We start from the raw sequence: 23,462 nt of genomic DNA on the forward strand, positions 1-23,462 counted from the left end.
CCGGAAATAGTATCTTGACGCCTTGCTTAATTGCATTTTGAACATTCTGCAACCATCATAATTCCCAGTGAATGATTTTCTTTTTGGTGCATTTTAATTTACACCCACTACTCCTTTAATCCATGTTCAGTTTCAATAAAATAACTATGAATACCATTAGCTAAAATGCCAAATCTATGAAAACATGCCCCAGAGGTTCTGAGCCTCAATCTCCTGTTGCTGGTGATACTGTACTTAAAGATCTGGCCACACAGTGGATGTGAGCAGAGCAGCTGCACAGCTGCACCCTTCTCACGATGGAGGCTGCACACCATACTGTGCACAGCTTGCACAGTATGGCATCAGTTGTCCCCTAAGACTCCCTGTCATCTGTAACTCAAAAATCCTGCTTCTGTTTGCTTTAAAAAACAACACAAAGCACTAGGCAACGTTTTGGGTAATAAGGAAATAGCATTCCTTGCGGAAAGGTAATCCTGCAATCAGCTACATTATGATTCAAGGGTTCTTCTAACTTATCTTTTGCTACTCACTATCCGGTAAGACAAAACTAATTTCTATACAAGCTGCAGCCACAGTATCAAAGAATAAACCTGAAAAGTTAGACAAGAATTCTTATTTTTATACCAGAAACATTAGAAGTGGGCAGTCCACCCCTTTTCCTTAGAGTACTACCCCTTATGCAAGCTTATAGTCACTTAGCAACTTGGTGGTAACTGCCTTTGTTTCAAGAATATTGATAACTAGATTATGAAACTACTAGTTCAGTAAAAATAACATCTTAAAATAAGGGACATGTCAGTCAAGTTAATCCTATTCTAGGAAATTCTATGTGTACTCTGAGTCAGATTGCTTTGACAGATAAAAGCACATAGTCAAGACATAGCTTGACAAAGTTGAATGTGCATATATTACATCAAGTTTCCAGAATTTATTGAATATCAATTCCATCCAGTTCTTGACATCTTTGTATTATGCTCAAAATGAAACAAAATCCATCCTTTCAAAACCATTTCTATACTTAGGAAAAATAATTTTTAAATCAGCCCTCAAATTGATGCATTCCTGTTACGATTTAAGAGAAACTGTCTGCTTAGACAGCACTTCAAGGCCCAAAGAATTTGCATTTCTTTTATTCTATATTCTATATACATACAGATGCTTTACAAACTGTGTTATTAACATGTCACACTATCAGAGATAAAGCATTTTATGAAAAAGAAAAAAGTTAACTCACCATATTACTCATTTTTTATCTGCAATGTTTTGCAATAAATGCTGTGAGACAACTTACAACAAATAGAGGAACCAGGTCTAAAGCTAATTCTAAAACATGAGGATGGATGTGTTGAAAGAGAGATCAGTTTGTGTTCCTCTCTCCTGTGTTGTTCACTGAAGCCTCAACACATGGAAAACGTAATATATTACTTTTTTATATGTATACATTATAGTATTTATGGAGAACACTGTGTAAAAAGAGACAAAAAAGCTGTAAATACTCTTTCTGTTGAGATTAACATGCAAAAGAGAATGAAGCATGAACAACAGTGAAGCCAAAAAGTTCTCCTAGAGGGAAGGAGTAAAATTCTTAACAACTGAAAAGGAAGCCAGAGTACAGCTAGCTAAAGCAGAAGTTTACAGCTGAATCCCAAACACTTAAGAGAATGCAACACAGCTGTTTCCAATGATCCATCCCCACAAATGTGTCCTAATGACCACTCATTCATAGTCAAGAATATAGATCTACAAGGCTGCTCTAATACTTATTCTTTCTTTGCTATTCTGTGCAGTTCTTATTTTTCCAAATTGTTTTAAAATCAGGCTCTACGGCCCAAAAAAACCCAAACCATTTTTCAGGAACAATTTCTCTGCCCTTCTGCTATGTGACCCCCTGTACAGAGCTGACAAGCAAGTGCTAGGACTGCTTTAATCAAGTATTACACAAATCAGATGAATGATACCTTTTGGTCTCCCAACAGACACTCACTAACAGAGTTCACACAACCCAACCAAAACAGCTAATGTCCCGTTTGGCTGAAGGCAAAGTGCAAGGAGAGTAAGAAATAGGAATTCCTCACTCTAAATGATTCCTCCTGAGCAGGGAACGAAGCCAAGTGATAGGACATCAAATTTTCACGGAAATGCCATAGCGGAAGCCTGGGTTTACAGCTGTAGCAGGATTCTAGAAACAAAGGGAAAGAGAAAAACAAAGCAAAGCAAAATATGGTCCAACAGCGCAGATGAGGTATTGAAAAATAAAGAGCTTGACTGTAAGATGGAAAAGTCAGAAGAGCAGACTGCTTAAAAAGAGGAAGAAGATAAAAGGGGATGGGATAATCTCAGGAGGTTAAAAGACAATCAGCAATTACTAGTCTGTGTTAGAAATGAAAGAGGTTGGCACAAACAACGGTTGACAGAGGAAGAATAGTGTTACGTTTTATTTGTTTTAAAAAAAGGGTAGATTCTTGTGTAGAGCTGGACAGCTGGAAATTGAGTTAAGCAGAAATAGTGGCAAGATGACAATGGCTTGTTACTAGTGAATATTCACATTCAGGAAGGAAGTGCGCAAAATTAAAACAAGAATTAACTTGAAGTGAAGGAACTATGTTTAGTGACAGAAATTTCTCCAAGAAGGTGCCGCAGCCTAAGAGAATCACAGAGACGATCAGCTGACAGAAAACAGTTGAGATAGAAAAAGGCAATATAAATGGCTGCAGAAAGAATCCAATTAACAATAAAGAAATAAAGAAAAGGGACTATTTGAAAAGTAGAATAAATAGAAACCTTGCTAAAGTTTTCCACAAATAAGACTAAAAGAAGCTGTCCACAATAGGTTGGGTGGTTTGAAACTAGGAGCTACTTACAGAAAAAAGGCATTTCAAACATTTTTTCAGCCTTTCAAGGCATTTTAGATATGCAAAAAGGGGAAAGACATCATGAAACCAAGTTGATTCCCCTAAATCAAGTAGTTTTGTTTTTTTTTTTAAAAAAGAGAAAATAGCAAACCGAAAGAATGAATGTTTGAACGGGTCCACAGTAAGAAGAGAGGTGAGCACAGTCTGTATGGAATCCATTAAGAAAGTGACCAAGACTGAGCTGAAACAGTTTGAAACCATAGGTTATCGGTAAACGCTTACAATAGGAAAAGCACAGCTGTAGAAAGTCAAATACGAGTAACTCTTATCAGATTTTCTCTGCTTCATTAAATTTTGAGTCCAAAGTGATAGAAAGCAATGGTACATCTCTGATTACTCAAGTATTTGAGACTGCGCTATCCGTCTAAATGAATGGTTAATACAATTCTTGACAATAATTCTACTGTTTAGACTGCTCCTCTGAATTATTGTAGCAGACTGCCTGAATGACACCACTGTCTCACTACACACTATTTTTTGGAATACACTCTTTAATGAGTAAAGGTTGGACCAGACGATCTTTCAAGGTCCCTCCCTTTCAACCTGGGTTGTTCTGCCATTCTATGACTATTGTAACATAAGGACTGAAATATGACCAAACAAAAAGACATTTTTGGTCATATTTAAAAGGCAATTAGAGCCTTTAATGAAAACTATGTTATTTCTCATCACCTGGACCACAAAAACCCCACTACCATTGGAAGTTTATGATAAAATGCTTTAGTCCTCATAGTATCTCAGTATGGACTGAAGGACCCTTCTTGCAAAACGGCAACATCACGCTGCAATACCTCATTAGAGTCAAGAGAAGTCTGTAGTTCTACCAGCTTGTGTAGTCACACACATTGACTCTTTCCATTCTGCTCTTCCCCTCCTGACCCTTCCCCCTGGCCAAGAAAAAAAAGCTATTTGACATTAGTGCAAAACTGTTTTATTAGGCTACATCACTTTCTAGCTAGAAAACAAACAAACCTCACCTTTGGTTAAAACTGATACTTATTGCTTTATACAAGCTGCTATGAACACAGATCAATACTTCAAGAAGCTGACACATCCAAAGTCAAGCTTGCTTACTTTTGGGGGGTGTGGGACACAACAGGAAAACTTTTTTTAAAATTTAAATTTACCAAAAAAAAAAATTAGAATTGATTTGGGAGTCCAACAGAACAAAACATGAATACTTCATGCCTTTATCACTCACCAGAGTGGTCTATCAGTTTAAAATCTTTCAAATGCCATGGTACAAGCCACCCCTTTTTCCAATTCCTGACAAATTTCAAAGTATCACTTCAAGTCTTTTCCATTTTTATGTTTTCCATAGTTGAAGACAATTTTTGCTCTTTTGCTTCCCAACTACCTTCCATTAGAGAATGAACACTGGGTAAACAACCAGCATTCCCTCAGGCAGATGGTACAGCTGAAGGATGGTTTGTGTGTATCTATATGCTAAATTTATGTGGGCTAAACCTAAGCAAGCTATTCCATATTCTATATACATACAGAAACCACGATATCTGAATACAAAAATAAATCAGAACACAAATTATTCCAGAACTTTTGTAAAAGTTCTCTACCCAGCTCGTTGTTTTCCTTTAAGTAAATTTAACAAATTTTAGCTGCCAAAAATCTTATCGGATAGTGTTTTAGACAATTTTAGATATTCTCAGACACTTGAACAACTAAGATTTCTTTAGGAATCTTTCATTAATGCAGGTGAACAAACATAATGACTGGACGTTGAAAGCTTCTGTTTATTTAAGCTTTCAATTTTCACCTCACTCAGGAAAAGCATACTTTGTGCAAATGCTTTGAATGCTTTTGTAAATGCTTCTCTTGCTTCTAGCAAGAAAATATTCTTTTAACAGTTCTGTTCTCTTCCAAGTCATTGATCCAGTCACAGAAAACTGCTCTTGCCATTACCACTGTGTTCCACAAAGAGTGACAAGAGGCAGAGATTTAAGAAAACTAACACAGCAGGGGCTGATATCATATTATCCATGAAAAGCATTTACTAGTTATTTCATCCAGCAAGAAGTTTATGTTGCAGCTTCCCTTCCAGCTGAGCCTGTCCTCTGAAGACATGTCTGAGGAGACAATAAAAAAGGACAATTAGATGCTTAAAGCAATTTTTCAATAGCCATCTAGATTTAGGGGATAAAATTGCCTAAAACTTCACTGCCTGATGCACAAGTTCCACAATATTTTAAAGCTATCTCAGCTCCACCTCCCTAAAAATTTCGCCTAAATGAAGTTTTCTTCAAAACACTAACGTTAGAGAACGTGAGCTGCAGTAGGGTTTTAACTCCATCGTTCCCTGAGGCTACCGGAAGTTACTGTGTGTTGCTGAGCTCTAATGAACACAGCAGAAGAGCAGCTGTCAGGGTGTGCCAGACTTTCTCTATGAAGTTGTTCCAGCTAAACAGTTACCAAAGATTGTTTTAACTTGGACAAATGGGTAGGCTCCTCCCTGATACAAGGCCAACAAAACTTTGCATAGTTTATATTCTCTCAGCCTCCCCACCCTTCATATGTTGTTTTTTCCTTCTTGTTAGGATATGCATAATCAGACTACAAAAACCGACTTACATAAAAATCTTAATGTAAGAAGGTTGGATGAAAAACACTGCCTGCTGTAAATGCAGAACAATTGTTTGTGGTAGCATATACATATGCACACACAAGACTATAACCCTGTTTTTATTGCTACAGCTAGAAATATTCATATATTTCACCAGTGAGGGAGACTTGGACAGAATTAGTTCAAAATTCCCTCCCTATTGTATTTTATAGGTGGCATGCTACTTGATTAGTATCTGAGCTCCTGTGGCAGCAGTTTGGATAAACTGGGGGATACCAGCAAATCACAGCAGATCAGGGATCAGTCCTGATCTATTCTTTTTCTATTTAACTCACTTTAAAAACATTATTTATAGATTAAAATCATAAACAAAACATTTAGAGATCAGGACTGCATTATTCATCTTTTTGTTTGTTGAGGCAACAATAAAACCTACTTAATGATGAAGAAGCTTGATGTGATATTGTAATCAGCTTAGCAATTCCTTGGTTAAGTACTTGTTAAGTGCTGCTCTGCACTGGAAATTATTTGATAGTACAGTCTTCAAAGGTCAGAAGTATGATGAAAACTTACAGGATTTGACTCCTACAGCTTAGAGTACTATAAAAGGATAAGATTTTAATCTGATGTTTATCTACTAAAAGACTTTGTAATACATCAACCACTGGTCAGTCAGAAAGAGAACTTCTGGTTTTCTTTACAAGCTGATACAACTACTAAGAGCAGAGCTACACAGCAATTGACAGAAATGCTTTCTGAAGCGCAACTGCAAGGGAACAATCCAGATGTTTTCTGCCCAGTATGATTCAGGTCCAACAATCCGTAACACAGTGAGTCAGGGTATTATAAATACCATGCACCATGAAAACTAAGAAAACCGTTCAAAAATGAATCCTACCTCAAAGCAAAACACACCAGTTTTAACTGCAATGGTACAATGAAAACGGTTTTCAGCAAAGCTAGCAATTAGAGGATACTCACGCAGGTCTTGTGTGCATGGTTGCTATACTTAAACATGAAGGAATAGTTACCATGAAATACTGTTTAGTACATCCTTACTTATAGCTCTGCATTTTTATTGCATGTAAAATAGCACCATGCCCTGCCAAAAGCCTCACTTGGACAAAGAACAAACTGCTTCCAAAGACAGCATGACATTAAACACTTTAACCTGGCATTAAACTTGATGCAAGCATCTGCCATGTTCTGGGCAAAATACTGCAGTGAAATACACTGCACTGACTGAAGGAAGCTACTGCCAGCTCTTGAGGAATACAAACCTACCCAGCACAAGTAATTCCAATGAACAGATAAAGCAGTACAGAGACACCATCCCAAACCTACCCAGCACAAGTAATTCCAATGAGCGGATAAAGCAGTACAGAGACACCATCCTCTTCTGAACATGGAGGGGGAGAAGGAAGTCTGCAACCTAACTACTTTGTTGTAAGCCTTCACAGTAATTCTTGAATGCCTCCATGGAAAAGGCCACAAATTCCAACTAAGAATAACCTCATCAAGCTTCCTTTATGATGAACGGGGCAACATACAGCTTCCGGTGTACACCTTCCAACATACAGCTTTGAAACCAACTTGTTTTATGCATAAAAACTTATTGCATCAATACCAGCTTCATATTTATGAATATTAAACCTATCCCTTTTGATTACTGCAAAATTACATCTGACTAAATAAACGGATCTGATGCCTCACTTTTCCCATCAAGTTTTCTATGGTTTTGTTTTCCTCATGTTTTTGTCCTTCCTACTTTGCCAAGATAATCTCATTTGGTATTTTGGAAATCTTTCCAAGGAGTCCATGTATGCATGAGGTGGAGCAAAAAGCTGTTCCAAAAGCTCAGTTCTGAATAAAACTGAAGGTAACATTAGTAACACAAGCTCCCTGGATCAACACATCATTTTATAAAACTGAAAGTGATGCACAATAGTTAACTATTAAGTTTATCAATCTGCTACAATTCTATTCTGAAATAAAAAAAAAAAAAAAGAAAAAGAGCTACACAGCAGACACATAACTGCACACCTTCAGCTTGCAATTTAGAAAATATATCCTGCACGCAAATTAAATCAAATAGTGTGCTGGGGGGATGCATGGGAGCACACATACATTCTTTCTCCACTTTAAGAAAAAAAGATAAAAAAACCCACTAATCTTAGACTAGATGCTTCCAAATACACAATTCTGTAGTTTTGCTATAACAAGATTCCCTCCTACACAAAATTCTTGTGAAAAAGTACTGGTTACATTAAGTTGAACAACTTGGAGTCAGGAGGGGTCAGAGCATCAACATATATTAAGGGTATTACTCTGAATACAATCAATAAATGTAGCCTATTCGCCAAAGAAGTTCATCGTTTCCCCTCTTCTATTTTAAATAAATATAAAAAGATCAATAATGAAGAACAGAAGGTTAATCTGGCTCCCATGCAAAAGCCATCAGTTTTTCTCTTCTATGAAAAAATTTACCAGTGATCAAATCAAAGACCCTTACATGACTTCAAATTTTTAAATTCCTTTTATAAAATGGAATTTGGCATTTATTACCATCAAGAGCAAGTCATATTTTTACTTCCAAAACTCCTTTTGAAAACCATAGAGTTAAAATATCAGAAATACCTAACAAAGACAAAACCTGTTCTGATAAAGAAGGGAAAAATGGCTTGGTTAAGAACTGTATTCAGTATCATGATCACTTATTATAAGTAGATGAAGGCAGTTGTATTTTGACAGTTTAATATGAGCACTGCACCCAAAACATCAACATCATGGCAAATTCACTGAGCTGTGATACAACAGGGAAGCTGTTTTTGAGACAAGCATTACCCTTGTCTGTGCTGCCAGTCTTCCAAGCCACAACACGAGATATGTCTGAGCACAGCCAGTTACAGTCAATGAGCATTACTGGAAAAAAACTGCTTCCACAGTTTCTAACGAGCCCTGAGGCTAGCAGCTAAGAGTAGATGGAAGCTTCATACGTACGTATACATTTAATATATGTTTATTTAGACACACACAGTACACTACATGAATGTAACCACGTTAAGCAACAATTCAAAAAATATCAGTGCTCTCTTTTACCTAACTAAATGGTCAGTTCAGAGCAGTCAATATAGGTCATTGAGCACACAGCAAGAGGAGCTAGACATTCATTTGCTCTATAGGTACCTGAATGATTAAACCTTAATCTTAAAGAAGCCATTACCAAGATGAGACAGTGATGGTTACGAACTTTACCCTTGGAAGAAGTGGAAGGAAGAGAAGCTTGTTTGTTTTTTTTCCTGTTCTGGCTTATGAAAAGAAACAATTTGCATTTTCACCACAAAACAGAGTACAAAACTTTTGTTGTTATTGTTGTTTAAAACAAAACACACAAAAAAAAGCCCAGCTAACACCTGAACCCAGAGCAACACACGTGCATGGTTAGAGGCCCACAGTAGGGAAGACGAGGTCTGAAACATCTCTTGGACTTTATTTATTTTTTATTTCTCTTAGAAAACATCAAGGTCGTAACAGGCCTTAGTTCACTCCACAGAACAGCTAATGATAATATCATGCTTCTGCATACATAAACTTCTATTCCCTTATTTTTAAAATAATTTAATGAAATTTAAATAACTTTAAAAGTTTTAACCAAAAGCTTTTGATGATTTTTTTTAGGTAGCTATTTCAAAAGGAGAAGTAAAGGCAGAGTAAACAGAGAATTCCTCCAAACTCCTATGATGGTTAATCAAGGTTAAAAGAAACCCTAGTAAGGACAAGGTAGGGGTACTGAAGAGACTTATTTGCTTCAATCCTATCACTTTTAGAAAGGATTTTAACTCCACTCAGACTGACTTCTGAAGCAATGTTAGTAAGGGGAAAAAATGTGTCCATGAAAGATCATAATCTTTCTTGTGTATTTGATGAAGTAAACATGTTTTCCAATTGAGAACTTACATTCTGCAGAAATTGCCTTTATAGTAATCCTTACAGTCAGTAAAGCATGGAGGGTTTTTTTGCATAGCATTTAATGAAATTTTTGCATTTGATATCATCACTGGAAATAACTTTGCTAAGCAACGAATATAAGCATCAGCCTAAAACACACTCAGTGGTGAAGAAAATAGAGTAATCTGCCACATACACAACCCCAAGAAGGCATTATTTCATTCAGAACTAGAACAGAAGTATTAGAATGATCAAATAAGTTTTTTCTAAATTAATGGAGCAAAGCAAAGAAGAAAGTGGAACGAGCCTATTCCACTCTCCAAACGTTGAAAGTTTCAAGGCAAAAACATACATATTGAACAGGACACAGTTCTTGACCCTTTTTAGTGTTTGCCACAGCCTCCTGACTCACTTTAAGGAACTCTCACACATGACTTTAAATTTCACTGAAGAGCTTACGTATTTCAGCTTGTTTCCTGGACAGCTTCTTCAGTGAATGAAGTATCTCCCCAGATGAAGAAAGCTGATTTTTCAAGATTGAACCATGGCTAGAAGGAGTAAAACTAAAGTATCTGAATGTCTCCAACAAGTTCCAATTATCAACTACGTATTATAAAGAGGGTGTGCTGTATACACCCAGAAAATTGTTTCCCAGATTTTCTAATCTGAAAATACAAACAAAAAAATGGAAGTGTGGAAACGAGATACAGTATATATGAAATGGCATATAAAGGCTGACAACACCTGTGTATATTTACTTACTTTCTGGTGGTAAAACAATTACTGTATGAAGACTAAATGAAAGGATTTAGTATGATTACATTTTACACAGGTATATGCCAACACACTTATATCTTAAGCATATCAAAAGGTATCCAGCAACAGAATGGGGAAAAAAATAATCAGTAGCTTATTCATCAGAAAATAGTAATATTATTGATTTTTTTCCTCTGTGCTAAAGCTCCTCTGAAAAAAAAAATAACCTATGTAATAATGTATTAAAAAAAAAAAAATCTACAAGTAAACCCAAGTGATCTCTCAGAGCACCTTCTTACCCTAAAGGCAAAACCTTTAATACCATTCCTGACATGCTTCCATGGCTTCTTCCCAAAGGTCTCCCATGACATACTAAACTTTTCAAAGCTAGCTATACCAATGACTTGCTACTCTTACTGTTAAAAAACAAACAAACCAACCCCCAAAAAAACAGTTTCCTCATAGCATCTTCATCACTGTACTTTATTTTTTATAACCGTAATGTTAGTCTTAATGGTTTCGTATGAGCAAAAGTCAACTGAAATTTTTCATGTTTCTCATGGCCAGAGATTCTTGCTCACACATTTGCACCAGTTCAGTGCATGAGCACTGGTAAAAAGCTTCATGAACATCAGTGTAGGTACTAGGAAGGCAGTCAGAGGCATCAGTCCACGGAAGTCCAGGAACAAACACGAAGAAGTTGCCATTAAACTTGAACCTAACTACATGTGCGTGGAAACCACGGAACGTTACATCAATTTAACTCCACCCACACAAACAAATTGTATCACTTAGATTTTACGCGAAGTTTACATTCATGTTGACTAAATCAGTGTAGGGTAGATCTCTGAGTAACTGGAAGCAAAAGCAGCCACTGACTCTGCACAATGAGAAGGCTTCAGAGGGATCAGTAGCCAATCGAAGAAAGTCTTCAACATGTCTGTGCTTTGACATTAAAAAAGCCAATAAAGAAGGAACAGTACATTTATTTTCTACATTTTCTGCATTGCAAGGTACTGCCCATTGAATTCTGGAATAGTTTCTCCATTGGCCATCAGAAAGTTCTCAGGTATTTTCAGATAAAATGCAAAAGTTTTAGGCAGAGAACTGGTGACAGCAGCCACACTTTTTATACCGATGGTTAGCACTCAAGAATTCATTTGAGACATAGGAATACTTAACATCCCTCTTCTCTGAGGGACAGAATATGAGTCTTTACGTTAAAGCCACCATCTGCAACAGGTAGCCCTTGCATTAAGGACAGGTACCAGAAATATTTCCCCTGATCGAACATACCAATCTATGCCCAGATGTTCAGCCTGCTGTGCCAGTCTGGGCCCACAGGGCTAAGGAAAGCACCCCAACTGGTCTGCAGCTGTCATCAAATGGCTGTCCAGGTCAGAGCCTGCAGAAGACTGGACCACCATTTGGTATGCATGTTCTTTTGGGCTGACTGAATCTCTCACATCCATCGTGTTCTATTTTGCATAAATAATTAAACATTCAATGGAGAGTCTGACATCTAAGTGAGTCAGACTCAAAGTGAATGCCCTATGTCTGACCATGAGCACTGAAGTATCGTTCTCACTCCTGAACACAACATTCAAACAGAGGGGAAATGCCCTGCCCCCCCCCCCCCCCCCCCAATACACAGTAATACCTCAATACACCCTATGGGGAGGTGATTACAGCATTCTCCTGGAAAGTCACTGGAAAATGAAGTTTACTTTGGTTTCTCATGTCCTGAGAAGAAACCATGAGAATCCTCTGCACTATAAGCTCCTGAAAATAGGATGTTTTCTTCAACAAGAAAATATAGAAAATAAATTGGGAGATTGTCACTTCAGTGCAGTAGCAAAACTCAAATGGAAAATGAGAACACATTAGGAGAAAACTGAATTCTTTTGATATGAAGCTCCTTCTCACTACTTTCCAATTTTCAGTTCAGCTACCACGCTGAAAACTCAATTGCACTTAACCTGCCCTTGAACTCCCCATGAAATTATGGCCAATTTCTAGCAGTCATGTCAAGTGACCTTCAAAGGAGCAAAAGATACAGGTCATTCCTGGATAATATTCTATTCCATGAGTGGCCAGTATGGGAGGAATAACAAATTCATATTTGGAAAAACAACTTCATAGCACCATTGACTCTAGGGGCAAAAAACAGAATACAAAGCTTATGTTGGAAGTGTAATCGAGTGGTGCGGTTAGATATCTGCTGAAGTAAGTGTGCTGTAAGAGCACAAATGAGGGTATTCACAGAACTACTTAAGCTAATACGGCAAGCCTCTCTCTCTCTCTGTATGCTCAGAGCAAAAAAAAAGAAATCCCAAACCTTCTGGGGTAACTGCAAATAGCTTTCTAAGCTATTTAGTGCCTGTCTTTTTAGAAAGTCTGTGACATGATCCAGAAGGTTAGATCTTAAAGAAGGAAGAAAAACCCAACACACTCTCCCCTTGCATGTACATCTTATTTTTGTATATTATTTCTTATGATTTCTTTGCATTTCCTTTTGGCTTTTCTAGCACCATTCTTGATTGATTGTACTTTTGCATAAAAGCCATCCAAAAAAAAAAAAAAAAACAACCCTGAGCTGACAATATGTTAATAACACTGTTGAACTTGTAACCACAGAGGGAAAAAGTTCCACTCCCAGTTATAAACAACTTTAGCTTTACAGTCAAATCCCAAGCTTTCCAGCAGAAGGACTAGAGAGAGCGGTGCAGCTAAACCGTGAGTGTTATGACACACAGGAACTCCGGTTCAAAAGGAACCATCTGGTTCATTCAGTTCACTGCAACTGCAATAGATTTTTAGTCTGAAAGGTCAATGACAGATCCATATGTACAAACTGGAACGCTTCCAATGCACTATAACAAATTAAAAACCTTTTTAAATATTAGAAGTTACTTAAAAAACATAATGATAGGGTGTCAAAGGAAATAACACACACAGAACTGTGCACAAGCAAGTAGGAGAGATCGCCAGTGTCCTATATTTCTGAAGTGACCTTTTAAGTATTTTATACTTAAGAATTCTAAATAAGGCTGAGAACTATTTTTAAAAAAATATGTTTCAATTATATAAGACAATGATGACAAAATTAAAACTTAGATCTGATCCAATAACTGTCACTAGGTCTGCTAGTGTGGAGGAGGTGATAAATACCCACTTTCAGCTCTGAATTTCTTGTCTTTTCTCTGTGTTAAATACTCTTCTAACATTAAAAAAAAAAACAAACCCTCCCAGTTTTCATCTTCTCTGTTCTGCCTACAGCCACCCCACCTCTGTGTTTCCCATCTGTCTACTCCTTTCTTGCTGTTCTTCAACTAAATAACTCACAGAAGATCTCTCTTGGCTCTGCTTACCAGTCTAACTTGGCCAGCCCCATCCCTACAGCAGGCTAGAAAGTTGCAGGTAACCCAGCTGCTCTGTTTCCACCAGTCCAGCAAGCGGTCTTGCTACAGCCTTCTTACCTTAACCTGTCTCCAGTTTCAGATGACAGGCTTTAGGTACACCTTTTTGGAGCATTAACAGTATGTCGTTCTAGCCAATTCAGTATTTAATATTGTCAAATAAAAAAATCCAGTACATACTTCAAATTTTAAGGAAGAATCTCCCTTACTCTCCCATCTTGCTCGGTTCAATATTTGATTCTTTTAATGCTTCACTACACCATCTCTTTGGGGCCTAAGGGCATTCTCCCTGCCTAGCATCTCTATCCATGCTTACAAAAATGCAGATAGACAACAATTATGATGCAACGTATTTTCAATTCAACACTGAAAGGAAAACATTTAACTCCAATTATAACAATTGGTGCAATTTGTCAGTTAGAAACTGAGCAGTAAATAAAAGTAGCTATCACAGTGGCTGATGTTTAATTTTCTGCATCCTATCTTGAATGAAACCACAAGTAGGCAGGATATTTTATATCCCCAAATATTTAAGTCCTTTAACAAGTCAGTTTCTATGTGTATTCTTTCAACTGACAAATTCAGTTCTAAACAGTAAATTATCAAATTCCCTTCAGCAAAGGCCAAACTGAATTAGTACAAGGAAACTAAGAACACAAAGATATTCCAGTCACTACGTTTACCTAATACATAGCAAACCTGGGAAAAATGGGACAAGAGTCAAAGGCTGATAAAGGTGTTTCCAAGATAGATGTTGCAACACTCAGCATTAAAGCATGTGTTGCTTGAAACGGAAACTGAAATCCACAGGTAGCCAACATTGTGTCTCATTCATTGTACCAAATCACAGAGAAATGGAAGGTCACCACGTATATTGTGTTATCCCAAGATATAGTTCATCTTAGACCATTTGGGGACACAGCTAAACTGCCATCCGCACATGAACACACTTACTAAAGGAAAACCTTTTCTGTATTTGTAACACAACTTCTTGCTGCAACTGAAACCATTACTGCTTCACAGCCATCAGGATTAGCAAAACCCACAGTTTATCCTTGTCACAATTTCCTTTAACTATCGCGGCAGAAACAGTTGTTCTCTACTCCTTAGTTTTGTGCCATTGATTATTCCTGACTAAATAGCTAATTGCACTTGACCCTATTGAACTGCATCACCTTTCTGATCAGACTGTTTGGAAGTCTAATACTGCCCTCAAACACAAACACAGCCAGGCAGTCCTCTCCCTAGTTACTTCATTGTCTACTGGAATGAATAATCATACTGTACATTCCATAACACAAACTATAAATGTTTATAAAACAACTGGTCTCAGATGCCTGCAAAAGCTCACTGATCACGAGCCACGCATGAGGGTTCTCCCAATAAAATTATGCAGCTTTTCGGTGCCCACCACACAGTAACTTTATTTAGATCCTGAATGCTTCTCCTTGTCATCAGTGAGAAACTCTGCTGAAGTCAGGATATTTGCTGTTTCTTCTTTACTCATAATATGTTATCCTGTTGCAGAAAGACATTAGATGCATCTAAGACCATTCAATCTCTGAAAATCCATGTTGGCTGCTACACGTCAACATGGGGGTAGGGGAGCTGAAGGAGAGCTAGGTTCCCCAGAATAGCAATTAAAAAAAAAAAAAAAAATCACCTACTGAATAAAGTTAGCCTACAGAAAATTATAAGCACAGATCACACCTCTAAGCTTTCCTCATAAACATGGCTATCAAACACGTGAGTATTCCAAAACTGACTGCACAGCCCTAGAACAGGATTGTTCTTTAAAATAAAATGGCTTAGAAAAAAATTGGACTAACACTTGAAAAATTTGACTGCCAAAGGAAGAAGAGTTGAGCTTTGCTTCAAAAGATTAGTGACTTGAACATTTATTTTAAAGATGGGAGACCTAGATTCAGTTTCTTCTGCAATCCGAGAGGATTGAAACCTGCAGTCCTTACATCCAAAAGGAGTATCCAACCACAAGCCTGGGGAACAAGCTTGGGAAATCAACTTTTAAACCCTTCCTTGAAGCTCTGTATACGGGGAGAATAACAAGCAGAACACTCATCTAGAAATATGAAGTCTTCTGTTTTGTCTCACTGTCCTCAGTATGTGTGTGCATATACTCTGCAGCTTATATTTTAACCTAAGCATTTGTACACATGTATAAAAATAGTATTTCATTCAATAACATTCAATAAACGTACATTTTGTGTGCATGTGTGTGATGTCTTATACCAGTAGTAAAGTCACTGGGTTTTACCTCCTATGTTTTTAAAATTTTAACATAGTTTTCAGTGGAAAAAAATTTGAAAGAGTCCATGAAACACTATCTTCCATTTAATCCAGAAATAACTGCCATCTTCTGAGATTCACAGAGCACTTCTTCCTCTTCCATGTGGGTGGTGACGAAGCAGCACCACGTAGTCCAAGGGCAATCAAAAGAGACTTCAGGGCCTTGGGACAGTTGGTAAAGGAATCTAGACCACAGGTTATTTTTTTTTCCCTCTCTCCTTGCAGTTGCAAGCAGCAACATTGGAACAGACAGATAGACCCCGTCTATTAATACATGGCTCCATGGCTGGTGTCACCAGCACAATTTTGGGATTTTTGATAATGGGATGGTCTATATATAGACACCAAGCCTACTGGTGTTGGATGGGATTCACCTTCCTCAAAGGCAGAAGAGGGTCTTTCCTCATGAGCTAGCAGGGCTCATTGACAGAGCTTTAAACTAGACTTGAAGGGGGAGAGGGATAATATCAGGCTTGCCCATGGCAAGCTGTGGGATGACATGCCAGGGTTAGATGGGGTGCTAGCCAGGGCCCTCAGCCTGTTGCTCTGAGATGTGCTGGGTACACTGGAGCACACTTGAAGTCTTACAGAGATGAGCCAGGGGCTCCTGAGGTAAAAAGAGCCAACAAGGAAGCACCAGTGAAATACCTCAAAGGAACTAAGGGGTGTTCCTCTAAGAAGGTGACATGGCCAACAGCCCAGCTGAAATGTCTCCACACCAATGCACACAGTATGGGCAACAAACAGGAGGAGCTGGAAGCCACCATGCTGCTAGAAAGCTATGACCTAGTCACCATTACTGAAACTTGGTGGAATGCATCCCATGAATGGAGTGCAGCTGTCAATGGCTACAGGCTGTTCAGAAGGGACAGGCAAGGAAGGAGGCGCGTAAGGGTTGCCCTCTACTCAAGAAAAAGATAGATTGTGAAGAGCTGTCTCTGAAGAATAGCCATGAGCAGGTTGAAAGCTTATGGGTAAGAATTAGAAACCAAGGCAACAAAGGGAACCTTGCGGTTGGTGTTCACTACAGGTTGCGTGATCAAGGAGAGCCTATTGATGAAGCCACCTTACTCCAGTTATGGGAGGCATCGTGCTCACAGGCTCTCATATTGCTGGGGGACTTCAACCACCTGTTGGGAAAGTAGCATGGTGAGCTGTGGGCAATCCAGGAGACTCCTGGAGTGCATGGAGAATAGTTTCTTAAGCCAGGTAATAGACAGCCTTACAAGAGGGGATGCAATACTGGACCTGATGGTCACCAATGCAAGTGAGCTAATCGACATCAAGGTTCGAGGCAGCCTGGGCTGCAGTGATCATGCACTGGTGGAGTTCGCAGTCCTGAGGGCTATGGGTCAGGCGAAGAGTGGTCAGGACCCTGAATTTCAGGAGAGCAAACTTCCAGCTGTTCAAGGAGTTAGTCAATAGGACCCACTGGGAAACTGCCCTCAGGGACAAGGAAGCAGAACAGGGCTGGCAGATCTTTAAGGATGCCTTCCATATAGCGCAAGGGCTCTCAATACCCAGGTGTAAGAAGTCAGGAAAGGAAGGCAAGAGACCAGCATGGATGAGTTGAGACCTGCTGGTCAAAGTAAAGGGCAAGAAGGAAATGCACAGGCAGTGGAAGCAGGGACAGGTATCCTGGGATGAGTACAGGGATGCCATCCAGTTGCGTAGGGATGGGGTTAGGAAGGCACAGCTGGAGGTGAATTTGGCAAGGGATACAAGGCATAAGAAGGGCTTCTACAGGTATGTCAGCCAGAAAAGGTAGGTCAAAGAAAGTGTACCGCTCGATGAACACACCTGGCAAACTGTTAACAATGGACAAGGAGAAGGCTGAGGTACCCAACAACTTTTTTGCCTCAGTCTTCACAGGCAACCTCTCCCCACACCTCTTGAGTGGACGGACTGCAAGACAGGGACTGGAGGAGCAAAGTCCCTCCCACTGTAAGAGAAGAGCAGGTTCGTGACCACCTGAGCAACCCGAACATACATAAGTCTGTGAGACCTGACAAGATGCATCCCAGAGTTCTGAGGAAAATGGCTGATGTAGTTGCTAAGCCACTCACCATGACACTTGAAAAGTCATGGCAGTCAGGCGAAGTCCCCGGTGACTGGAAAAAAGGAAACATTGCACACGTTTTTAAAAAGGGTAGAATAGAAAGGAGGACCCTGGGAACTACCGACCTTTCAGCCTCACCTCTGTGCCTGGGAAGATCAGGTAGCTCCTAGAAGCTATGCTAAGGCACATGGAGGGCAGGGAGGTGATTCGGGACAGCCAGCATGGCTTCACCAAGGGCAAGTGCTGCCTGACCAACCTAGTGGCCTTCTATGATGGAGTGACTACACCAGTGGACAAGGGAAGAGCTATAGTTGTGATCTATCTGGACTTCTGTAAGGCCTTTGACATGGTCCTCCACAACATCCTTCTCTCTAAATTGGAGAGGTATGGATTTGATGGGTGGACTGTTTGGTGGATGAGCCAATTGGTTGGATGGTCATATCCAGAGGGTAGTGGTCAACGGCTCAATGTCCAGATGGAGATGACAAGCGGTGCCACAAGAGATGACAAGCGGTGTCCGTCAGGGGTCGATATTAGGACCAGTACTGTTTAATATCTTCATCAATGACATAGACAGCGGGATCAAGTGCACCCTCAGCAAGTCTGCAGATGACACCAAGCTGAGTGGTGCAGTCGACATGCCTGAGGGATGGGACGCCATCCAGAGGGACCTGGACAAGTTCACGAAGTGGGCCTGTGTGAACCTCATAAGATTCAACAAGGCCAACTGCACAGTCATGCACATGGGTTGGGGCAACCCCCGGTATCAGTACAGGCTGGGGGATAAAAGGATTGAGAGCAGCGCTGCAGAGAAGGACTTGGGGGTACTGGTGGATGAAAAGCTGGACATGAGCTGACAATGTGCTCTTGCAGCCCAGAAGGCCAACCATATCCTGGGCTGCATCAAAAGAAGCGTGACCAGCAGGTCGAGGGAGGTGATTCTGCTCCTCTACTCTGCTCTGGTGAGACCCCACCTGGCATACTGCGTCCAGCTCTGGAGCCCTCAGCACAGGAATGACCTCGTGGAGGGGATCCAGAGGAGGGTCAGGAAGATGATCAGAGGGCTGGAACACCTCTCCTATGAAGAAAGGCTGAGAGAGTTGGGGTTGTTCAGCCTGGAGAAGAGAAGGCTCTGGGAAGACCTTATTGCAGCCTTTCAATACTTTAAGAGGGCTTATAAGAAAAATGAAAACAAACTTTTTAGCAGGGCCTGTTGCAATAGGACAAGGGGGGATGGCTTTAAACTAAAAGAGAGGAGATTCAGACCAGATATAAGGAAGAAATTATTTACGAGGGTGGTGAAACACTGGAACAGGTTGCCCAGAGAGGTGGTAGATGCCCCATCCCTGGAAACATTCAAGGTCAGGTTGGATAGAGCTCTGAGCAACCTGATCTAGTTGAAGATGTCCCTGCTCATTGTAGGGGGGTTGATTTAAAGCTCCCTTCCAACCCAAACTATTCTGATTCTTCCTCTGACCACTAGTTTTACTTCCAGTACGATGCACACACTCAAAAGGAGCAACTGATATACCTAAAAACCTAAGTGACCAAATCACCCTAGGATATGAAAGTTATTGACACACTCAGTTGGCAGACATAGAAACTACAAGGGATTTCTGCCTTTCTAGGGTGCTACCTGGAAGAAGGGCAAGAAACCTAAAAGTGCACTGAATGCCTACTTCCAGGCAACTGAATTCCACTCTAAGTTTGAAAACAGGTATAAACTACAAGTAAATCAGGATCACAAACTGCTTTCCAACTACCTTGAGATGTAATCTTAATTAAGGTAAATTTCACTACAACAACCAGAAAGTATTTCAAAGTATTAAAAAAAAAAAGCCAGGCAAAAACCTACAATACCACAGTTTACCACGTTACCCAATCAATGGGTTTCATTTATATATGTTAAAAAAATAATTGGACCTTTACTTTTATTAGAAAGGGTAAAAATACAAAGCAAAACATCGTACAGCTACTACCAACCCTGTTCCTGAAATCCAGACTCTCACGAGTGCTGATTGGACCTTGGAAAAACTCAAATTAATTCCACCTGAACACATTAGTTACAAATAGATCATTTCTCCCTGTTCCCTGTGACCTCTCAAAAAACATGTCTTTACACATACTTTTCTTCAATCCAAATATTTCCATCTTCATCCTTCTTAAAGTCAGGTGATTGACACATGGCACCACTGTTCTGTTCAATGAACTGAAAATATTCTGGCTGAAAGTTGTATATTTAAGTACCCAATGAGCTGGTAACACACAGAGGCAAATATGAAAAGAAGAGGAAAGTGTATTTGCTTCAAACAAAAAATTTCAAGGCATTAAAAAGAAATACATTGTAAAGTTCACGTCTCCAAGAAAGATCTTAACCTCAATAAGCAAAGATTGTTTCCAAATATTCTATTTATTCATACTCTGCAGCTATGCTGTGAAAGAATACCTAATTTTCTTAAACAATGAAACCACCTGTTCAATTTATTATATGGAATAAATATTAATAGCCTTGAGCGTGTGGTGTCTCAAGATTAAAGTGCCATAATTCTCTGGTTACATTACTAAGATTCGAGTCACCCAGCTCCTTATGGCTACAGATAATATCTAATCAGTTAATCAAAGATAAACCAAAACAGATAACCAGATGTCAAAATCATTAATCTTACCTGACAGGCAGATGTATGTTAAATATTCACCCTGACCCCCAGTAGCTAGGAAAGGAATCTTTTTTTTTGTTCTTCTTTTCACTTGGACAGCTCCCAGCATCCTTTCATCATGTGGGGCAAAAATTTCTTTGCTGATTGCAGATTTGGCATTCATTGTAGATCACAGATACAGCAGACTGCTCCTCTCTAAAAATAAAATCATAAATAAAAAAAATATTAGGAGTTTCTAAGTTATGTGAAAGTCCAGCTAACTTACAGGGGCATTAGCAGCTCTGACCTTCAAATAAAGTTTTTAATGATTCAAAGAATTTAGAAGATAATTTCATGCACTTAGAGGCAGAATTTTCAAAGTATCTAAGAGTCTTCACTTAAGTTGTTCTCCACACTTCTTAAATTATCTTAAACTAGCTTAGCTTATTTTGGGCAGAAGCTGTCCACACACACTTCAGTATGATGCAAAATTTTCTCAGAGGGACACCCTGTAACTTCATGCTGCATAAAAGCTTTATTAATTCCCTCTCTGGTAACTGTAGGGAAGCTCATCTGTCCCACATAGACAGGGAAAGCACTGCAAGGGCATAGGGAAGGAACACTGTGGTAGAGTTCATCAGCGTCCTCTCTGAGCTTAGTTGTGCTGGCAGACAAGAAGTCACATTCACAGAAGATACAGAAAGCTTCAGACTCAGTAAGACTGCTCCTTCAGGAGCACTGCTCTTGGTGACAGTACTTGATTAAGCAGCTCCTGCACCTCTCGCGCCTTTAGCGCCTCGTCCCCTCAACAACTTTGTAATTACCAACTGGGCAACTGCACAGAAACAGTGTCAGAGAAACCACCAGGGTTCAGGCAGGAAAAGCCACACCTCCTCTTTTCTGCTAAGTAATTTTGACCCAGGTCAGTTCCTCAATGTGTTTCATAAGAAAACAGCACAGTCAACTTAGGACAGACATTTGGAGAGGGGGAAGGAAAAAAAAAAAGAAAAGAAAAATGTAGAGAACAGGGAGGGAGAAGGAGGGAAGCTGCTTATTCAGGCGTGTCCAGCAAAAGAAAGGTCGATCTGACCACAGCTTACAGAGAAGCCTAACTGAAGGAGAGAACTCTGCTACAGAGCGGATAATAACAGGTTCTTTATCTAGAGAGCATCACAGTTACAACTCCAATGAGTTCTGCACTGAAATCTGTTAATATGTATACAGGCCCCACCGACAGAGACTACTGAATGCCCCTTTTAATTGTTCAAATACAATGACATTCCAATACACACACGTTAAATTTCACATCTCCATGTTATTAAGATTTTCAAGCCCACAGATCTTTTTTGACATCCTTAGCTTTCTTAGTATGAGTAAAATCATCTTCAGGTCTCAACTAGTGAAGCCAGAAATTCCGCCTGTGGCATCATTTGATATTTGCCACAATTTACCGATTAGGAAACATAACCTAATTTGGCTGGAATTTATCTATGAGGCCAAGAGAGTCATGGATCCATTATTTTTAGTGTGCATACTATCAACAAAATAATTGTCTTAACACTTTCAATCTCAACATTTTCTTGGCACTTATTTATGATGTTCCCTTATCTTCAAAAAAAAAAAAAAAAAAAGCTGTATTCATGGAGATGTGAGAGAGCACAAATTAGTCCAAATCAAATTCACCACCTATTTGTTTTAGGATGCAAAGAGAAACCTTTGCCAAAATAACCTGTAATAGTATACCTCAGTTGACCAATACAGAGGTATGCAAATTCTGACAAGTTTTAGCATTATGTGTTTTTTACATGCACCTTTACAAAAATTAATTGCATTTTAAAAAATGGCCCCATCAAAGGAAAAATCTAGACTAATTTCAAAGGAAGAAAAAATGTGCAGCTGCTGAAAAGATGCAATTTCATAACTCCTGCCATGTAAGTTACCTATCCTTTAAGCACAAATATATCAACATGAAAAAAGAATCAAAAGAATAAATTTACCTGCTGGTTACTTAGAAAACGTTCTTTTCACAGTCATGTTCATTATACCACAATTTTCTCCTCTTCTGTGTTATGAAAATATTTGCAGTATATCTTATACCAGCATGCGAGCTGCTGGCAGTTTATGACTAGTTTTGGGGTTTGGTTGGTTGGTTGTTTTGTTTGTTTGTTTTTGTTTTGTTTTGAAATTCAAGGCCACTGTCAATGACTGTGGGTTTAAATCACACAGATCTCCTCCTTCTGACTGGGATAAAGACTGATAACCTAAGCAAAAATAACTTCAGTCTCAGACCTTCAATTGCTTAAAGAATTTTCAATAAATAGCTTATTGAGAAAACACACACAAATGCTGTCAGGTAAAAATATACTAGAGTCACAGCCAACTGAAAAAGTGTTCTCCAGCTTGCAACGATCTGATGCTGTTAATTCTGCAACTGAGTTGTTGAATAGATGTTCTCAGTCGTTTTCTTGAGGTTCACACACCAAAATAAAGTGTGATTTCAAAGATATACTCAGTGATGTAAAGGATTCCTGGATTAAGAGGGGTTATGTTTTCCCTACCTACACTTAGTTGTAGTAGAAAACGTTATTGGTTTATAACTTCAAAACTTTCATACAGTACTTCAAGATTTACTTCAAGGATATTACAAGCAATAGGTCTCACTGTATATAGCTTCATTTGATAAGGCTCTGCTGAACAGGAGGCAAGCCAAACAAGAGACACTATCCATATCCTATTTCATAGATTTCCCAAACCATTTCACTTCATATGTGCACTGCAACTTACAGCATGAAACTAGAATGACTGCCACATAGACAATAACCCAAAAGAAATGCAAAACCTAGGAGA

The 23,462-nt window shown here is 39.1% G+C and overlaps 1 protein-coding gene across 2 annotated transcripts in view; it reads right to left on the reverse strand.

Annotated features, from left to right (window-relative positions):
• Positions 1 to 23,462, reverse strand: part of STXBP6 (syntaxin binding protein 6) — a 131,956-nt gene that overhangs the window by 69,788 nt on the left and 38,706 nt on the right. For both annotated transcript variants that reach the window (XM_087746644.1, XM_087746645.1), the window contains exon 2: positions 20,646 to 20,831. In XM_087746644.1, the coding sequence (XP_087602770.1) occupies positions 20,646 to 20,799 (154 nt within the window). In that variant the 5' untranslated portion in view covers positions 20,800 to 20,831. The remainder of the gene's footprint in view (positions 1 to 20,645; positions 20,832 to 23,462) is intronic.

This window comes from Nipponia nippon, unplaced genomic scaffold (assembly GCF_047370975.1).
Source record: "Nipponia nippon isolate SJK-2023a ecotype South Korea unplaced genomic scaffold, ASM4737097v1 scaffold_10, whole genome shotgun sequence".
Classification (NCBI taxonomy): domain Eukaryota; kingdom Metazoa; phylum Chordata; class Aves; order Pelecaniformes; family Threskiornithidae; genus Nipponia; species Nipponia nippon.